The sequence below is a fragment of the Spodoptera frugiperda genome, chromosome 22, assembly GCF_023101765.2.
Source record: "Spodoptera frugiperda isolate SF20-4 chromosome 22, AGI-APGP_CSIRO_Sfru_2.0, whole genome shotgun sequence".
In the NCBI taxonomy this organism is placed as follows: Eukaryota; Metazoa; Arthropoda; class Insecta; order Lepidoptera; family Noctuidae; genus Spodoptera; species Spodoptera frugiperda.
The window spans coordinates 3,124,392-3,140,920 of NC_064233.1; the positions used below are offsets into that span (position 1 = coordinate 3,124,392).

The 16,529-nt window shown below is 35.2% G+C and overlaps 1 protein-coding gene across 1 annotated transcript in view; it reads right to left on the reverse strand.

Annotated features, from left to right (window-relative positions):
• The window catches only part of LOC118279990 (ITG-like peptide), a 38,822-nt gene that overhangs the window by 11,358 nt on the left and 10,935 nt on the right, over nucleotides 1-16,529 (reverse strand). The window contains exon 4 of the mRNA XM_035599853.2: nucleotides 149-256. Within this exon, the coding sequence (XP_035455746.2) occupies nucleotides 149-256 (108 nt within the window). The remainder of the gene's footprint in view (nucleotides 1-148; nucleotides 257-16,529) is intronic.

A 16,529-nucleotide genomic window follows, 5' to 3' on the forward strand; every position in this document is an offset into this window, starting at 1 on the left:
TATCATCATCATCAGGTGGGAGACGTCTACTGTTGAAGAAAGGCCTCCACCTTAGTCCCCTTAGTTAGTCCTTCATAATCATTACACCAGTGGTTATTTAAGCAGATATAACAAATGAGATATACAACACTATGCTAACGTCACTTACCAGGTACAACTTCCTCGCAGACCAGTCCAGCATCACATTGGTTCTCTCGGTTGCAGATCTCGCCAAGTTTCCTCCCCGCGAACGCCGGCAGGCAGCGCCCTCCGTCCTCTGAGGACAATACGTTAGTGGTTAGTATTTTTAAATAGACTCTTGTGTACCTAGGTGTCCTAGGTCTTCAAATTATGACAAGTTTGAAGAAGCTGAGACATGGGCTGTAAATCGGTGACGGTTTTTTTTTAATTTAAAAAAACGTTGCCCCACTCTAGGATTTTCTCCTGTGTCGTTCGTGCGTTTACAAACATACAAGTTCACATACACATGACACTCAGACCCGAAACAACAATTTGTGGATCACACAAAGAGTTGCTCCGTGCGCGAATCGAACCCGCTACACATTGCACGGCAGCTAGTTGCCCAGCCACTGCCTCAATTGTGCAGATGGCCTTATAAGCAAAGTCATTCTCAAGTAATCAAGTATTTATTGCATCCATAATGTACACAGGTGTTGGAAATACAATATTAAGTCACAATTACGGACCCTGTCGGGCACAGCAAAAAACTAAAATTCGTAGGATTAGTATAAAATTTTAAAAGCATATTTTAATGGTAGTATAAATTAATTAACTCGAAGATTCCTAAGTCATGTTAGTTATAGTAATAGAAAAAAAAGGAACATGTTTTCACCGATAAAATACAAAAAAAATCTGTGTTAGAGCGGACGACTAACAAAAAATCTAATGAAAATGTAAAAATCCTAAAAAATCTCCTGTATACAGTTGTACCACTAATAAACAGGATTATGTACATACATAATTGGGTGAAAATTCGACACGAATTTCATATTTATAAGTACCCCTTAGATAATCCGTTTATACGATAAAACGCGGGCAACATGACAAACATAATAATACGATCATAGGTACAACGAGAACAACACGTCTGGAATATCAAATAGGCTATACAATGTGATAGGGGTGAGACTTCTAACCCGTTAAGGCTGAGTACTACATCTAATTTTATCGACAAAAAAATATGTGGGGGCTGAACCCCCAATTGAAAATATTGAAAAATATAGAACGATATAGAAAATTTTGTCGGTAAAAATAATTCAGAAATGATTTTTTTTCTCACAAAAACATTATCAAACATATGTAAAAAGTAATAAATTAGCCAAGGTTATTAGCTATCGTTTGTCGATATTTTTTGTTTCTATGACGCATACAACCTTTGCTATCACATAAAATAAAATAAATATTAAAATAGCCATAATTTTTACAGGGAGAGGGTTCAACACCCCATTTTTTTTGTCGATAACATTAGATATATTACTCAGCCTTAACGGGTTAGAAGTCTCACCCCTATCACATTGTATAATATAAACATTGAACCAATCTATCTGTACCCTTAGTACGAGTTTGCTTTACGTTTAAAGTAATCAAAACGAAAGCGCGTTCAGCGCTCTGATTGGTTGGTCCATTCGAGCCGGTAAAATCAGAGCGCCGAATGCGCTCTCGTTTCGATTTCGTAAAGAAAAACTCGTAATAAGACCTCTGTATTGAATCCGAAATGACGTCGCCAGCCACAATGGTGACAGCTCGAAACAGGGTGGGAGACAGGTCTAAACAGGGGCGTGAAAGTGGGGGTGTCCCCACCCTTGGAAGTTTGGCATTGATTACGATCTTGACCTAAGTCAATATTGTATTTGTATGTATGTTTAGATGGGTTTTTTATTGATTTGTGTTTTTTCTTTAAGTATCTATAGTTTAGTTGTAAACTCGTATATCATAAAACATATATGATAGTTTTTTTGAGAGAGGAAAATCATCCAATGATAATCCAATGACTTCTCCCGCATTGGATGAGGCGAGAGGCAGTGTTAGACTGTTACTGACTAAAAACCACCCCGTTCCTACTCCTGCTTTTCGAGACGGAGCCCCGGTAAACCCGCTAGGTAGTTAACCCAGTCCTTAGCAAATGTTAGTTTAATAGTTAGAATAGTAAGTACTACCTAAATCATTAAGTTACTCGGAGTACGGCAGTAAAACTAATTAACAAGATGGTAATATTTGAATCTATCACGTTGTATCTGATCAAATACCTAAATAATATTTTGATGAATTCAAGAATTCTTCTCTTTTTCTAGAGTTAATAGAAATGTCAACTTTTATTCAACCATAACAGCAGTAATTTATTATCAATTGTGAAATCATTACTATCCATCTATGTCTCCCCAGTGCCTTGAGAGACGAAATTCATCTTACTGACATTATAAGTCGGCTGATCGTACTTTGGGGAGTTGATGTGATTTATTATTTGTTTATTAAGTGTAGATTGATATTTATCTTTATTTTACTTTCATATATTTATTTGAAAACCTCTAAAATTAATTTTATTATACATAACCCTTCCTTGGCAGTCGGGTAATAAAAGAATACTTTAAAAATATAAAATTAGGAGCCGACCGGTACCGAGAGTACCGGTGGAGCCTTAACTACCTGGGAGCCCTAACTCCGGTAGTTAGGGCTCCAGAGACCTAACCTCCTCACAATGCGTGCCGTTTTAAGGAGGTGGCTACCGGGTTAGGCCACATAGGTTAACTTCTGACAAAAGGACTCCATGACCCAAATTATTTATAACAAAACAAAGAATATTCTTTCTCGAAATATTTCATTCAAGAAATGGTAAGTATCATGCTTTTGGTCTAGTTTATAATGAAGTATTTACGGCTATAGGAACTGCATCAAGCTTTCCCGATCTATCAAATCGCTTCAATAGACTTTCAACTCTATCATAAACACAAAAGGTTGAAAATGTATCAGACTGATGCTTAATCAAATTGCTTCAATGGACTTTCAACTCAATCATAAACACAGAAGGTTGAAAATGTATCAGACTGACTTGCAAACGTCCAATCTAACCAAAACAAAAGGTCCCCAAACTACGTACCTAAGACACTGTAATCCGTTGTTTCAATTAAATAATCTTTAATTACAACCTTCGGAGCCCGAGTAAATTGGACAACTAAGGTTAGGTTAAAGTCACGTCAATTCTGATTGGACCAAATTAAATACAATTTGCAAACGGTGACATAGTTGAAATAGATTATTTTGCTCACGTAACTATTTGACTCGACTAGTTTCGTGTCACGCTAGGGGTTTATAGATATGAGTTTACAGTTAAAGTCGGTTGCAGTGTCAATTTTGAAATAAAAATCACGGTTTACTCATGTACATTAAAGGTAAGCGTCCACAGACCACGTACGCATCGTACACATTCCGTATAACGTCATCAGTACGCATCGCATGTAGGCATTGCTGATGATGCGGACCGTACGATGCGGATCAGTGGACGCAGTTGTACGAGTTTCTATACAAGACAAACTAAAATCCGTTGCGTGCGATGCGCACCATGCGGGTCTGTGGACGCTTACCTTAAAGGAGCTCTACTAGTTTCGAATCACAGAGGGACTCTTCATCATGAGCAGCGCCTGCAGACGCGGTGAGATCGCGCAGCCTACTCAATAGGCTACGCCGCCATGTTAGTTATTATAAAAAAGTGACAATATTGTCGAGTAATCCTATTCAAGACTATAAGCCCCTAGCGTAACTTGAAATAAGTCGCTTTAAATAGATGCCAGAATATCTAAGCCGTAAAACATAAAATTTATGTTTTAATCCAAAAAACTTTTCATAAAAATATCATAAATTAACTTTTTTCCTACTCCTTTGGGAAATACAATATTTGTTTTTTACGTAAGATCGCTTGTTAAAGTAACTCGTTATAATAAAAAAGAAAGATGCGTAACAGAGATTGTTAGGCAAATCCCGTACTTTAATAAAAGGTTATTTCATATTTATTTTCATAATAAAGTGAATACGTGTAGGTTATACATAAAGAAAGCAATTTACAAAACAAATTACGCACGTTTACTCGTCCATTTAAAAGGAACGGTGTAATTATATTTACATAACCGTTTTTACGAAGGATACTTCATGTTTTTACGGATTTCGTAAAAGTTTGAAGTGTTGCCCTTTAGTGTGTAATGTAAACATGCCTTTTATATTATGTTATTCCTTCATTATAAATTAAAGTTTTTGTGATATTCCACTACTGAAGTATGACTTGACATTATCTCTAATGACATAAAATAGCTTGACACAATCTCTGCAGAATTTAGTTTAAGGTGAAAATGTGTAATGATAAGTGTGAGACAGCCATGCTTCGGCACGAATGGGCCGGCTCGACCGGAGTGATACCACGGCCTCACTGAAAACCGACGTGAAACAACGCTTGCGTTCCATTGTGTGACTAAGGTTCCACAATCTTCCCAATTCCCGATTCCCCATCAACCCTTAAGGCACTTGTGACGCCCCTGGTGTTTCGAGTATCCATGGGCGGCGGCGATTGCTCACTATCAGGTAATCCGTCAGCTCGTTTACAGACTTATAATATAAAAAAAAGCAAAAAACGCATCAAAATCCGTTGCGTAGTTTTAAACATTTATTTTAAGCATATAAAGGGACATAGGGACAGAGAAAGCGACTTAGTTTTATACTATGTAGTGATACAAAACGTACTAAAGTTTTAACTCACTCAATTTAGACGGCGGAACCCACAACATATGAGTCCATTTCATACATTGTAGTTATTATATTACATATGTACAAGTTAATCAAATTTTTGTGGCTCGGGGCGACCGTAAACTTGGTCCCGGTTGTCACATGAATTTATGACAGTTGTTAGTCGATATGAGGTCCGTTGTAAACATAAGTTTTTCATGTTTTCATTTTGATGTATGTTTTATTAAGTAAGGGTAGAATATATTTGTGATTTGACCGCTGTTTCTTCTCTTCTAATAATATCTTCTGATTTGTTTCGTTACGGGATCCAAGAGTCATTCATGTCTCTGAGACGCGCCGGAATTACGATGTTTTCATGGTTGTATCTACTGTAGATCCTAGTGCACAGGAGTTGCAGGGGTTTTAGGAGGTTGTGGCTGGCTTGTACCATTTAAAAAGCCTATAAGGGTCCACTTCTGAGTAAAGGCACAAAGGCAAAGCTTCTCATACGGATAACGTTTGAGCATTAATCATCACGCTTGCTCAGTGCGGATTAACGATTTCAAACTTCGGTTATAATTTGAAATTATGAGCCCAGGTTTCCTCACGATGTTTTCTTTCACCGTTTATCACTGGTGTCTAAATAATCTTACATTGTTGCCACCAACCAAATAATATAAAACAAAACACCATCTTAATTAGTAAGATGAAAAACGTAATTAGTCTCAATGTTCGTACACAAGGAAGCTAATTTAATTAATTAATTCTCAGCCATTATGGCACCTTTGTGTTAAGGCAGCAAATTATTTTTATTGTGGCCCGAACACTGGGCAATTTTCTAAAGTAAATTGTTAATTAGGGAAGATTTTGTTTTGTTGTTTATTAAAATATTATGATGAGGTGTTATTTCCTAGAGAAGACTTCTATTGTGGAGGTAAATCAGGCTCATATTTTCCTTATTTTATTGATCTCTACACAGAATATAATTATTTGTGTTTTTTTATAGTATAAGCTGGTAAACGTGCAGACGTATCACTTAATGGTAAACAATTGCAGCCGCCCATGGACATCCGAAACACCAGAAACGTTACAAGTGCGTTGCCGGCCTTTTCGGTCTTGATCGGAAAATTGGGAAAGGGCGTAATTGGACCTCCGGTAACCTCACTCACACAACGAAATACAACGCAAGCGTTGTTTCATGTTGGTTTTCTGTGAGGCCGTGGTATCACTCCGGTCGAGCCGCCCCAGCAGTGCCGAAACATGGCTGTCCCACACCTACCTCTCACTCTGTGAAATCAGGCAAAATTTTCCTTATTTTATTGATTTCCGTACGAAATTTTTCTTTGTGTAATCTACAAATTGTTGTTCCGGGCTTGGGTGTCATGTGTTGCTGTTGATTGCCACAAGAAAGAATTATTTGTGTGATATAAATTTTTGTTCCGAGTCTGAGTGTATGTGAATGGGACATCATATTGAGTTTGTAAAAACTATCACGATTGGCACAGGAACAAATCCAAATGTGGGACAAAGTTCTTATTCTAAAGAACAAAAGTTAAAACCAATCAAAAATCATTTGAACTGGTTAAAAGTTCAACTACGTCTTTACAGAATTAAGACTAATACAGTCTTCTGGAGCTACGGACAACTTAGCGGGTTACCGAGGAAGTAGGAACGGGGTGGTTTTAGTCAGTAAGAGTTTGACACTCCCTCTCGCCTCACCTCAAAAGTCCTTGAATGATTTTCCCTCTCAACATAAAATACCAACTCAGTCTACTCCTGGACTATGAACCTCTTCTACATAAGAGGGTTTAGCACATTCACCACGAGTGGCAGGTGGATCGAAGATCATAGTTTAAAAGCTTCAGGTTTATCGCAGACCATTGCTTTCGAGAAAAAAGCCATTAAAACATTAAAACTTAATGAACTTCCACCAAAAATAACCTTGACAAATTCGCTACCGAAAGCTCTAAATAATTCAGTACCCGAACTGAAGCCCTCATACATTTTTTATCGTCACCCATTTGCCGTAAACGGACGTAATTATTCTCAATTTATTTAGCAGAGGACCCTGTAGACTAGGGTTGTCAGATCCAGACTGATAATTTCCTGGACATTTCTAGCGCCACGAACGGAATCTGAATTTTGGTGTCCCATCTTTTTTTTTTGAAAACAAATCCACACTAGGATTTTCTCCTGTGTCGTGGGTGCGTTTACAAACATACAAGTTCACATACACATGACACCCAGACCCGAAACAACAATTTGTGGATTACACAAAGAGTTGTTCCGTGCGGGAATCAAACCCGCTACATGTTTCGCGGCAGCCAGTTGTCGAGTCACCACACCGTCCAATTTGAGACAAAATTGTAAAAGTAGGCATTAAGTAGGAACCTAGAACTAGAAAAAAGCGAAGCGAACCGCTCGCCCTTCCCTGCCCCTCAACTCACGCATCGCGACTTGCGAGCACGTTACAACGTTTGTTTTGACTTTTACAGCCATACGTACTGTATTTTTGTGAAAAAAACTACAACTTTTTTCATTCCGGGACAGCAAAGTAAAATTACTGGACACGGGACAGCACACAACATTCCGGGACAATCCCGGAACCCAGGTCATCTGGCAACCCTACTGCAGGTCCCTACTGATGTTAAATTAAAAACCATATGTTTGCGAATTCACTGAGCGACTTTGAGGCCCCCAAAAGGGATGAAAAACGAATGAATATAAAGTTGGAGGCCTGCCTGTTAAATTTTTCAGCTCACGGTCGGGTTGAGGTCAAATTGAATAATGTAACACTTATAATTGGTTCTTAAGGAACGTCGAGATGTAATTTGAGTTTATATACAGTTTGAGAGTTTAATGTATATGGCACTTCTTTACTTTTCATGAAGTAAATTGTTCTTCAATCTGGCTGCGAATATTGAGACGGTATGGCAAACACTTATATTCCAGCAGTGGAATGTCATGGATAATCATTATAAATGTTTCTGAGCACGGCAGTCAACTTCAGATTTCTTTATTTACAGTTTCTATTTATACAATCAAACAACTTAATAATACTTTTACTCGACTCTGTGTTCCAATTACATATCACACAATAAATCGTTGCATGTGACCTCTTTTTAAAGCAAAAGAGAATATAAAACCTTTTTCTAAATTAAATATACAGTTCTAACCTACAATTAGAGTAATTTTATACTATTTATAAAAGTAGTTTTACTCGCACTGAAGTAGTGTTCCATTAAATTCCCATTAGTGTAAAAACCTTGCAAATAGCCGGTAAAAGGAGTGTAAAAAAGGGTCTTAATAGTGTGTAAAAAGGTTCAAAGTAGTGTTTTAAAAGTTTATTCTTTGCTAAAAGTAGTTTTAGCACTAGGTTTTTTATTTTTATTTTTATGAGACTAGGTTGTTGGACTATTCTTATCACCGTCTCTTGTCATACTGTTCATAGGTTTTTTTTTTTCAGTGGGGAAAATCATCCAATGACTGGATCACTCTCCCGCCTTGGGCAAAGCGAGAGGGAGTGTCAGACTCTTAATGACTAAAAACCACCCCGTTCCTACTTCTGCTTTTCGAGCCGGAGCCCTGGTAAACCCGCTAGGTAGTACGCGGCTCCGGATCGAGCATCGGCCCTACTGAGCCCCATCTGTGGTAGTTGATTCGTAACATGTTGACAGAGATTATTAGAACTTATGGACCACCTGTGATCATGGCTTTGCAACAGTATCGAAATATCAGAAACTCACAAAAACTTACATGGTAAATATCGTAAGCTCGGGTCTGGTTGGACGGCGAGCTACACTTGCCACTCATCCTATCTACCCCTTCAAATAATAGTAGGACTTCAAGAGTTGAAAAGTAATAAATATGTTGTTTCTAAGCCACAAAATCTTTGTATAAAATTGAGCACGCGCGCGCACTTAGCGTATTATAATTGTCTACATAAATCATGAGAGTGTCAGGTTGAGATGAATATATTGCTTTACTTGTGGGCTTGAAGTTGTTATTTATATCCTTACTAATATAAAAATGAGAAAGTGTGTTTGTTTTTTTCCGTTTTACGTTTGAAGATTGGCTTTTTTGACAGACGCGTGTATCTTTCAATGACTGCTCTCGACTCTTGGGTGATGCGAGAAAGAGTTTCAGGCATGACATGAAAAGCGAGACACATTGGGGACTTCAGAGTTCTGGTATTTGCATGGTTTTATCTACTGTAGATCCTGGCTTACAGGAGTTGCAGCGGTATGGGAGGTTGTGGCGAGTTTGTCCCATTAAAAAAGCGTAAGGACTCATAAAACAAACCAAAAACCATTGTATAAAAATCTAAATATAACGAATATTTATCGAGTTTCTCGAGTACTGAACTATGTCAACAACGTAATATTTCAGCAACAAAGCCTTGCTGAAATTGTTCAAACATTTTCACCATTACATGCTACTCGAATTGAAATAAATGTCCTACGAACTACATACGAGTGAAATGTTACGCGAGTAAAATATTTTGTGAGTACGGTAAATATTTTTTTATATTACGCGTGTAAAATTGGGAGTGGAGTAAATATAAATATATGTTTTTATGTTACGCGTGTAAAATTGGGAGTGGAGTAAATAAATATATATTTTTGTTACATTACTTGTAAATGTATATTTTAACATACAAAAGTGTGTATAAAAAACATTATGTTGATTTTATCAAGTCTTGTGTTGTGGAGTTTTTGTGAATAATATAATAAATGTGAATTATGATTTGTGTGTTAGTTTGTTGGATTGTTTGTTTGTGCCTTTACTCGTTTGTTTTTTATCTGGTCTCTTGGTCTATTTTTAAGAGGGGAATATCATCCAATGACTTCTCTTTCTTTTACCCCTTTACGAACAAAGAGGTGTGACTTATAGGTTAGATGTCGGTGCCATAAGCCGTACCTATAACTTAATGGTCATACAGTTGTTAACAGCTTAGATATTAGGAATCTATTTTTTTCGTGTGTCATTGCAATCAGTGCCAGTACTATGAGCAGATTTTTTGAGTTTTGAAGTTATTATTAGGAATCTATTAAGATTATAATAAATAATTTGTGGTTTATTCGAGCCAGCGAATCAGAGTGCCGAACGCGCTCTCGTTTCGATTACTTTAAACATAAAGCACACTCATACTAAGAGTATTATTTGTGAACTTAAACTTGATTACAAACATTATAATATTAAAACATTGAACTTGACCTAGAGCTTAAACAAAAGCGCGGTAAAGTAATTAATTATACGGATTACCATAAGTGCACGTCAGTGTAAATCATAATACAATTTATATAATTTGCAATGCAAATCTACTAAATTATGTATAAATATTATTAATTAGTGTTTATTTATACATAATTCTGTTTATGTTACGGTCATGGTCGTAGTTTTTCAAGGATAGTTAAGTTTTTCTTTCTTGTAATAACTATTGTGAGTGAGACATTTTTTTGGGACAAACCCGCTATAACCTCCCATACCGCTGCAACTCCTGTAAGCCAGGATCTACAGTAGATACAACCACGAAAACACCGAAACATTGAAGTCCGGCACGTCCCAGGGACATGAATGTCTGTCTTGGATCCCGCAAAGAAAAAAATCGAAAGATGTTATTAGATGAAAAGAAAAAGAAAACGATAGTCGTGAGTGAGACATATTAAACTAACAAAATTCACGGTTTACTCACGTACATTAATGGAGAAAAGCTCTACTAGTTTAGCTGTTGACATCACACAGCCTACTAAAAGTGTAGACTGTGCAATGTCACCGCATCTGCGCACGCTGTTCATGATGAAGAGTCCCTCTGTGACTGAAAACCAGTAGAGCTTTTTTCCATTAATGTATATTAGTAAACCGTGATTTTTAGTATAGAAGATTGTATTTACTATTTTCTGTATGGTTGCTATAATAATAATGCATTATAGAAATTTGAAGTAAAATAAATCTATTTAATAAGAACCTTGTTAGTCGAGTTGTCGTAATTGTGATTAGAATAAGGGTCCTTACTACGAGTTTAGTAGTGTAGTGTATTGAGCGCGTTCGCTGCTGTGATTGGTTAGTTCAATGGAGCCGGCGAATCACAGCACCAAACGCGTTCTAGTTTCGAACTCGTGAAACATAAAGAAAACTCGTACTAATGCCCAAGATAAAAAACATGTTTACTTATAGAAACCTAGTACTCAAACATAACGGACTTTTAGTACCTTTTATAAATATTATATGTAATTATTATATTTTTTTACGCTAAGCATTTCCTTTGGATTTTCTCAGTAATAGCATCGTCTGGAATTGTGATAAGGTATATAAACTAAGCCACAATTTAACAAAATTAATTATTTAAAATATTAACAAACCTAATTATTTTAAAAATATAAAACACCTGTAGAGAAATAATAGGTACACATTACATACATAGACAATGTTATGTTATCACACATAATACAAATAAAGGCATTTTATAATACGTCGCACAGACACAAATAGTCAAAAAATATTAATAGACGAAACACATGCTTAACAACATTACAGTTTACAATCAAATTACAACTCTATTAATAAATACGTCATTAATCAATTTCCTACAAAATCACACCACTACAATGTAGTGACAAGTGAAAATTAGTCGCTTCGTCATAAATTAAGTACATGATTAACATAAACACATACTTAAAAACAAATTACAACTGTAGGTATTAAAAATCACGCAAGATTCAAATTCCCTTAAATTTTACACTCTGCAAAGTCTCAAAAAAGCATAAAAAAGAACAAAACAATTAATCTCTTAGTCATAAATCACGTACACAATAAACATCATTTGTATCATAATAGTAAACAACCAAATTACAACTCTATTACTCAAAACACACTAGAACCATATTCCCACAAACTTTACACTCAACATAAGTCTCAAAATAGCATAAAAGAAGAACAAAACAATAAGTCTCTTCTCTTCTTTTCTTCCTCCGTCCGTTGCATAGGCTCACATAACTACATTTTTTTACATTTGCAACGTGTGTAGTTGCAACCGTAAAAAGAGACAGCTACATGTGCATTTACTGAAAATGTTATTGTGAAAAAAAAAACACTGAAAAAATGACACTAAAATGTATTATGTAATGGTACAAATAAATAAATAAGCAAAATAATCCAAAGAAATGCGTCAACATGGATTATTCAAATTAAAGAAGAATCTGGAATAATAAAATCAAATAAGTATAAAATTAAAGTAACATTTCTTCTGTAAAAGTCAGCCAAATAATATATGTTATTCTTAAACTAACTTAAAAACTTGTAGTGAACATTTTAAATTTTCTACAATACAAACACAAATATAAAGGATGTTTATAATTTTATACTATTCTACCGAAAATAAACGTGTGTTACTCTTACTAACGTCAAAATTCATAGTATTCAGCATACAATTTGATACAAAATCATACATAAACACGTATACGTATAACTTTTAAAATGTATATCTGAAAGAAATGTTTGTTATTTGGACATAAATACATTTATAAAATGTAAACTTTTATAACATTCTAAAAAAAAATACACAAACACGAAGGATTATTACGATAATACAAGAATCTGAAAAAAATACATGTTAGTTACACTATTGTCATAATTATACAATACACAACAAAAATTACAGATAAATAAAAAAACACACGTAAATACAAATGGTATTTTAAAAATCACACAAAATAAAATATGTAAAAAAATGTGTTAAAGTGGTAGACACTTTAACACATTTTTTCTAACCGAAAAAGTCTCTTTTCTTGTTGTTCTTGGGGAAATCTTACTTCTGTAGAAGTCGACGCCCCCCGTAGAATTCTGCAGGACCTTAAACGATAATAAAAGTGCCGATAAACGGTCGGGACTTTTATTATTGTCTACGATTCTGACTGAAAATGTCTTCTTTAATCTTCTTTCTTGTTTTTCTTGGAAAACATTTTAATTAAATTTATTTAACATTGCTTCTATAGAAGTTGCCGTGGAAGTCGACGCCCCCAGTAGAAGTCTGCAGGACCTTAAACGATAATAAAAGTTCCGATTGACGACCGGGACTTTTATTATTGTCTACGATTCTGACCGTAGATGTCCTTTTTTGTCTTCTTGAAAAACATTTTGATATTATTTATTTGACGTTGCTTATATAGAAAGTCACCATGGCAGTTGACGACCCAGTAGAAATCTCCAGGACCTTAAACGATAATAAAAGTGCCGATAAACGGTCGGGACTTTTATTATTGTCTACGATTCTGACTGAAAATGTCTTCTTTAATCTTCTTTCTTGTTTTTCTTGGAAAACATTTTAATTAAATTTATTTAACATTGCTTCTATAGAAGTTGCCGTGGAAGTCGACGCCCCCAGTAGAAGTCTGCAGGACCTTAAACGATAATAAAAGTTCCGATGAACGACCGGGACTTTTATTATTGTCTACGATTCTGACTAATGATGTGTCTTTTTAAAATGTACATCTGAAAAATGGGTGTTAATCTGACACAAATACAATTATAAAATATAATTATACAATAAACTTTATAGTATTCTAGAAAAATACACAACCACGAAGAATTATTACGATAATACAAGAATCTGAAAAAATGCATGTTAGTTACACTACTGTCATAATTATACAATACACAACAAAAAATACACATAAATACAAAAAAACACACGTAAATACAAATGGCATTTTAAAAATCACACAAAATAAAATCTGCAAAAGATTGTGTTAAAGTGTCTACGATTCTGACCGAAGAAGTCTCTTTTCTTGTTGTTATTGGAAAAAATATTTATTAAGCGTTGCTTCTATAGAAGTTGCAGCCCCCAGTAGAAGTCTGCAGGACCTTAAACGATAATAAAAGTGCCGATAAACGGTCGGGACTTTTATTATTGTCTACGATTCTGACCGTAGATGTCTTCTTTCTTGGTCTTCTCGAAAAATATTTGAAATAAATAAATATAAAATTAAAGTATTTTTTTTTCTCTAGAAGTATTTGTTGAAGAAGTCGACGCCCCCAGTAGAAGTCTGCAGGACCTTAAACGATAATAAAAGTTCCGATGAACGACCGGGACTTTTATTATTGTCTACGATTCTGACCGTAGATCTTCTTCTGTCTTCTTCTTCTAGGGTTTCTTTACAAACATTTTAATCTAATAAAGATAAAATTATAGTAATATTTCTACTGTACATAGTAGTTGTTGAAGAACTCGACGCCCCCAGTAGAAGTCTGCAGGACCTTAAACGATAATAAAAGTGCCGATAAACGGTCGGGACTTTTATTATTGTCTACGATTCTGACCGTAGATGTGTTCTTCTTTCTTGGTCTTCTTTTAAAACATTTTAATCTAATAAATATAAAATTATAGTAACATTTCTACTGTACATAGTAGTTGTTGAAGAAGTCGACGCCCCCAGTAGAAGTCTGCAGGACCTTAAACGATAATAAAAGTGCCGATAAACGGTCGGGACTTTTATTATTGTCTACGATTCTGACCGTAGATGTCTTCGTTCTTGATCTTCTTAGAAAACATTTTAAATCAATAAATATGTAATTATAGCAATATTTCTACTTTACATAGAATTTGTTGAAGATGGAGAAGCCCCCGTAGAAGTCTGCAGGACCTTAAACGATAATAAAAGTTCCGATGAACGACCGGGACTTTTATTATTGTCTACGATTCTGACCGTAGATATCTTCTTCTGTCTTCATCTTAGTTTTCTTTGGAAAAATGTCGACAGTAGATTTTGAAGACGCTGCAAAAGTCGAAACTCTGAAGCGAAGTCTGCAGGACCTTAAACGATAATAAAAGTGCCGATGAACGACCGGGACTTTTATTATTGTCTACGATTCTGACCGTAGAGGTCTTCTATTTGTTCTTGATGTTCTTCGAAACAATTTTAAAAATAACACTAGAAACACATACAGAACATGTGAATATTAAATTATAGTGTATAATTTTGATCCTAGAAGTCAATGTGGAACTCGAAGCCCCAGTAGAAGTCTGCAGGACCTTAAACGATAATAAAAGTTCCGATGAACGACCGGGACTTTTATTATTGTCTACGATTCTGACTGTAGATGTGTTCTTCTTTCTTGGTCTTCTTTTAAAACATTTTAATCTAATAATTATAAATTATAGTGTAACATATTCTAAAAGTCACCGTGGAAGTCGACGCCCCCAGTAGAAGTCTGCAGGACCTTAAACGATAATAAAAGTGCCGATAAACGGTCGGGACTTTTATTATTGTCTACGATTCTGACCGTAGATGTATTCTTCTGTATTCTTGATCTTCTTCAAAAACAATTTTACAAATTAACACTAGGAAAACATAATACAGGACAGGTAAATATTAAATAATAGTGTATAATTTTAATCCCAGAAGTCACTGTGGAAGTCGAAGCTCCCCTATAGAAGTCTGCAGGACCTTAAACGATAATAAAAGTTCCGATGAACGACCGGGACTTTTATTATTGTCTACGATTCTGACTGAAGATGTGTTCTTCTTTCTTGGTCTTCTTTTAAAACATTTTAATCTAATAAATATAAAATTATAGTAACATTTCTACTGTACATAGTAGTTGTTGAAGAAGTCGATGCCCCCAGTAGAAGTCTGCAGGACCTTAAACGATAATAAAAGTGCCGATATACGGTCGGGACTTTTATTATTGTCTACGATTCTGACCGTAGAAGTCTTCTTTCTTGGTCTTCTTAGAAAATATTTAAATCAAATAAATATTAAATTAAAGTAATATTTCTTCTGTAATAGTCAGCCAAAAAGAAGTTCTCGAAGTCCCCCGGTAGAAGTCTGCAGGACCTTAAACGATAATAAAAGTGCCGATAAACGGTCGGGACTTTTATTATTGTCTACGATTCTGACCGTAGATGTCTTCTTTCTTGGTCTTCTCGAAAAATTATTTAAAGCAATAAATATAAAATTAAAGTTACATTTCTTCTGTAAAAGTCAGCCAAATAGGAGTCACCATGGAAGTCGATGCCCCCCGTAGAAGTCTGCAGGACCTTAAACGATAATAAAAGTGCCGATAAACGGTCGGGACTTTTATTATTGTCTACGATTCTGACCGTAGATGTCTTCTTTCTTGGTCTTCTCGAAAAAGATTTTAAAGCAATAAATATAAAATTAAAGTTACATTTCTTCTGTAAAAGCCAAATAGGAGTCACCATGGAAGTCGATGCCCCCCGTAGAAGTCTGCAGGACCTTAAACGATAATAAAAGTGCCGATGAACGGTCGGGACTTTTATTATTGTCTACGATTCTGACCGTAGATCTTCTTCTGTCTTCTTCTTCTAGGGTTTCTTTACAAACATTTTAATCTAATAAAGATAAAATTATAGTAATATTTCTACTGTACATAGTGGTTCTTGAAGAAGTTGACGCCCGCAGTAGAAGTCTGCAGGACCTTAAACGATAATAAAAGTGCCGATAAACGGTCGGGACTTTTATTATGGTCTACGATTCTGACCGTAGCGTCTTCTTTGTTGGTCTTCTTGTTAAATCTATAATATTATAAAATTAAGGTAACATTTTTTCTGTAAAAGTCAGCCATACAGAAGTTCTCGACGCCCCCAGTAGAAGTCTGCAGAACCTTAAACGATAATAAAAGTGCCGATGAACGACCGGGACTTTTATTATTGTCTACGATTCTGACCGTAGATATCTTCTTTTTTCTTCTTTTAACTACATTTAATAAACCCTTTATATTGAACATTTAACTATAAATACAATCCATCGTATAAAAAAATATTTGTGATAACATAAATATACTTAATTTTATAATATACA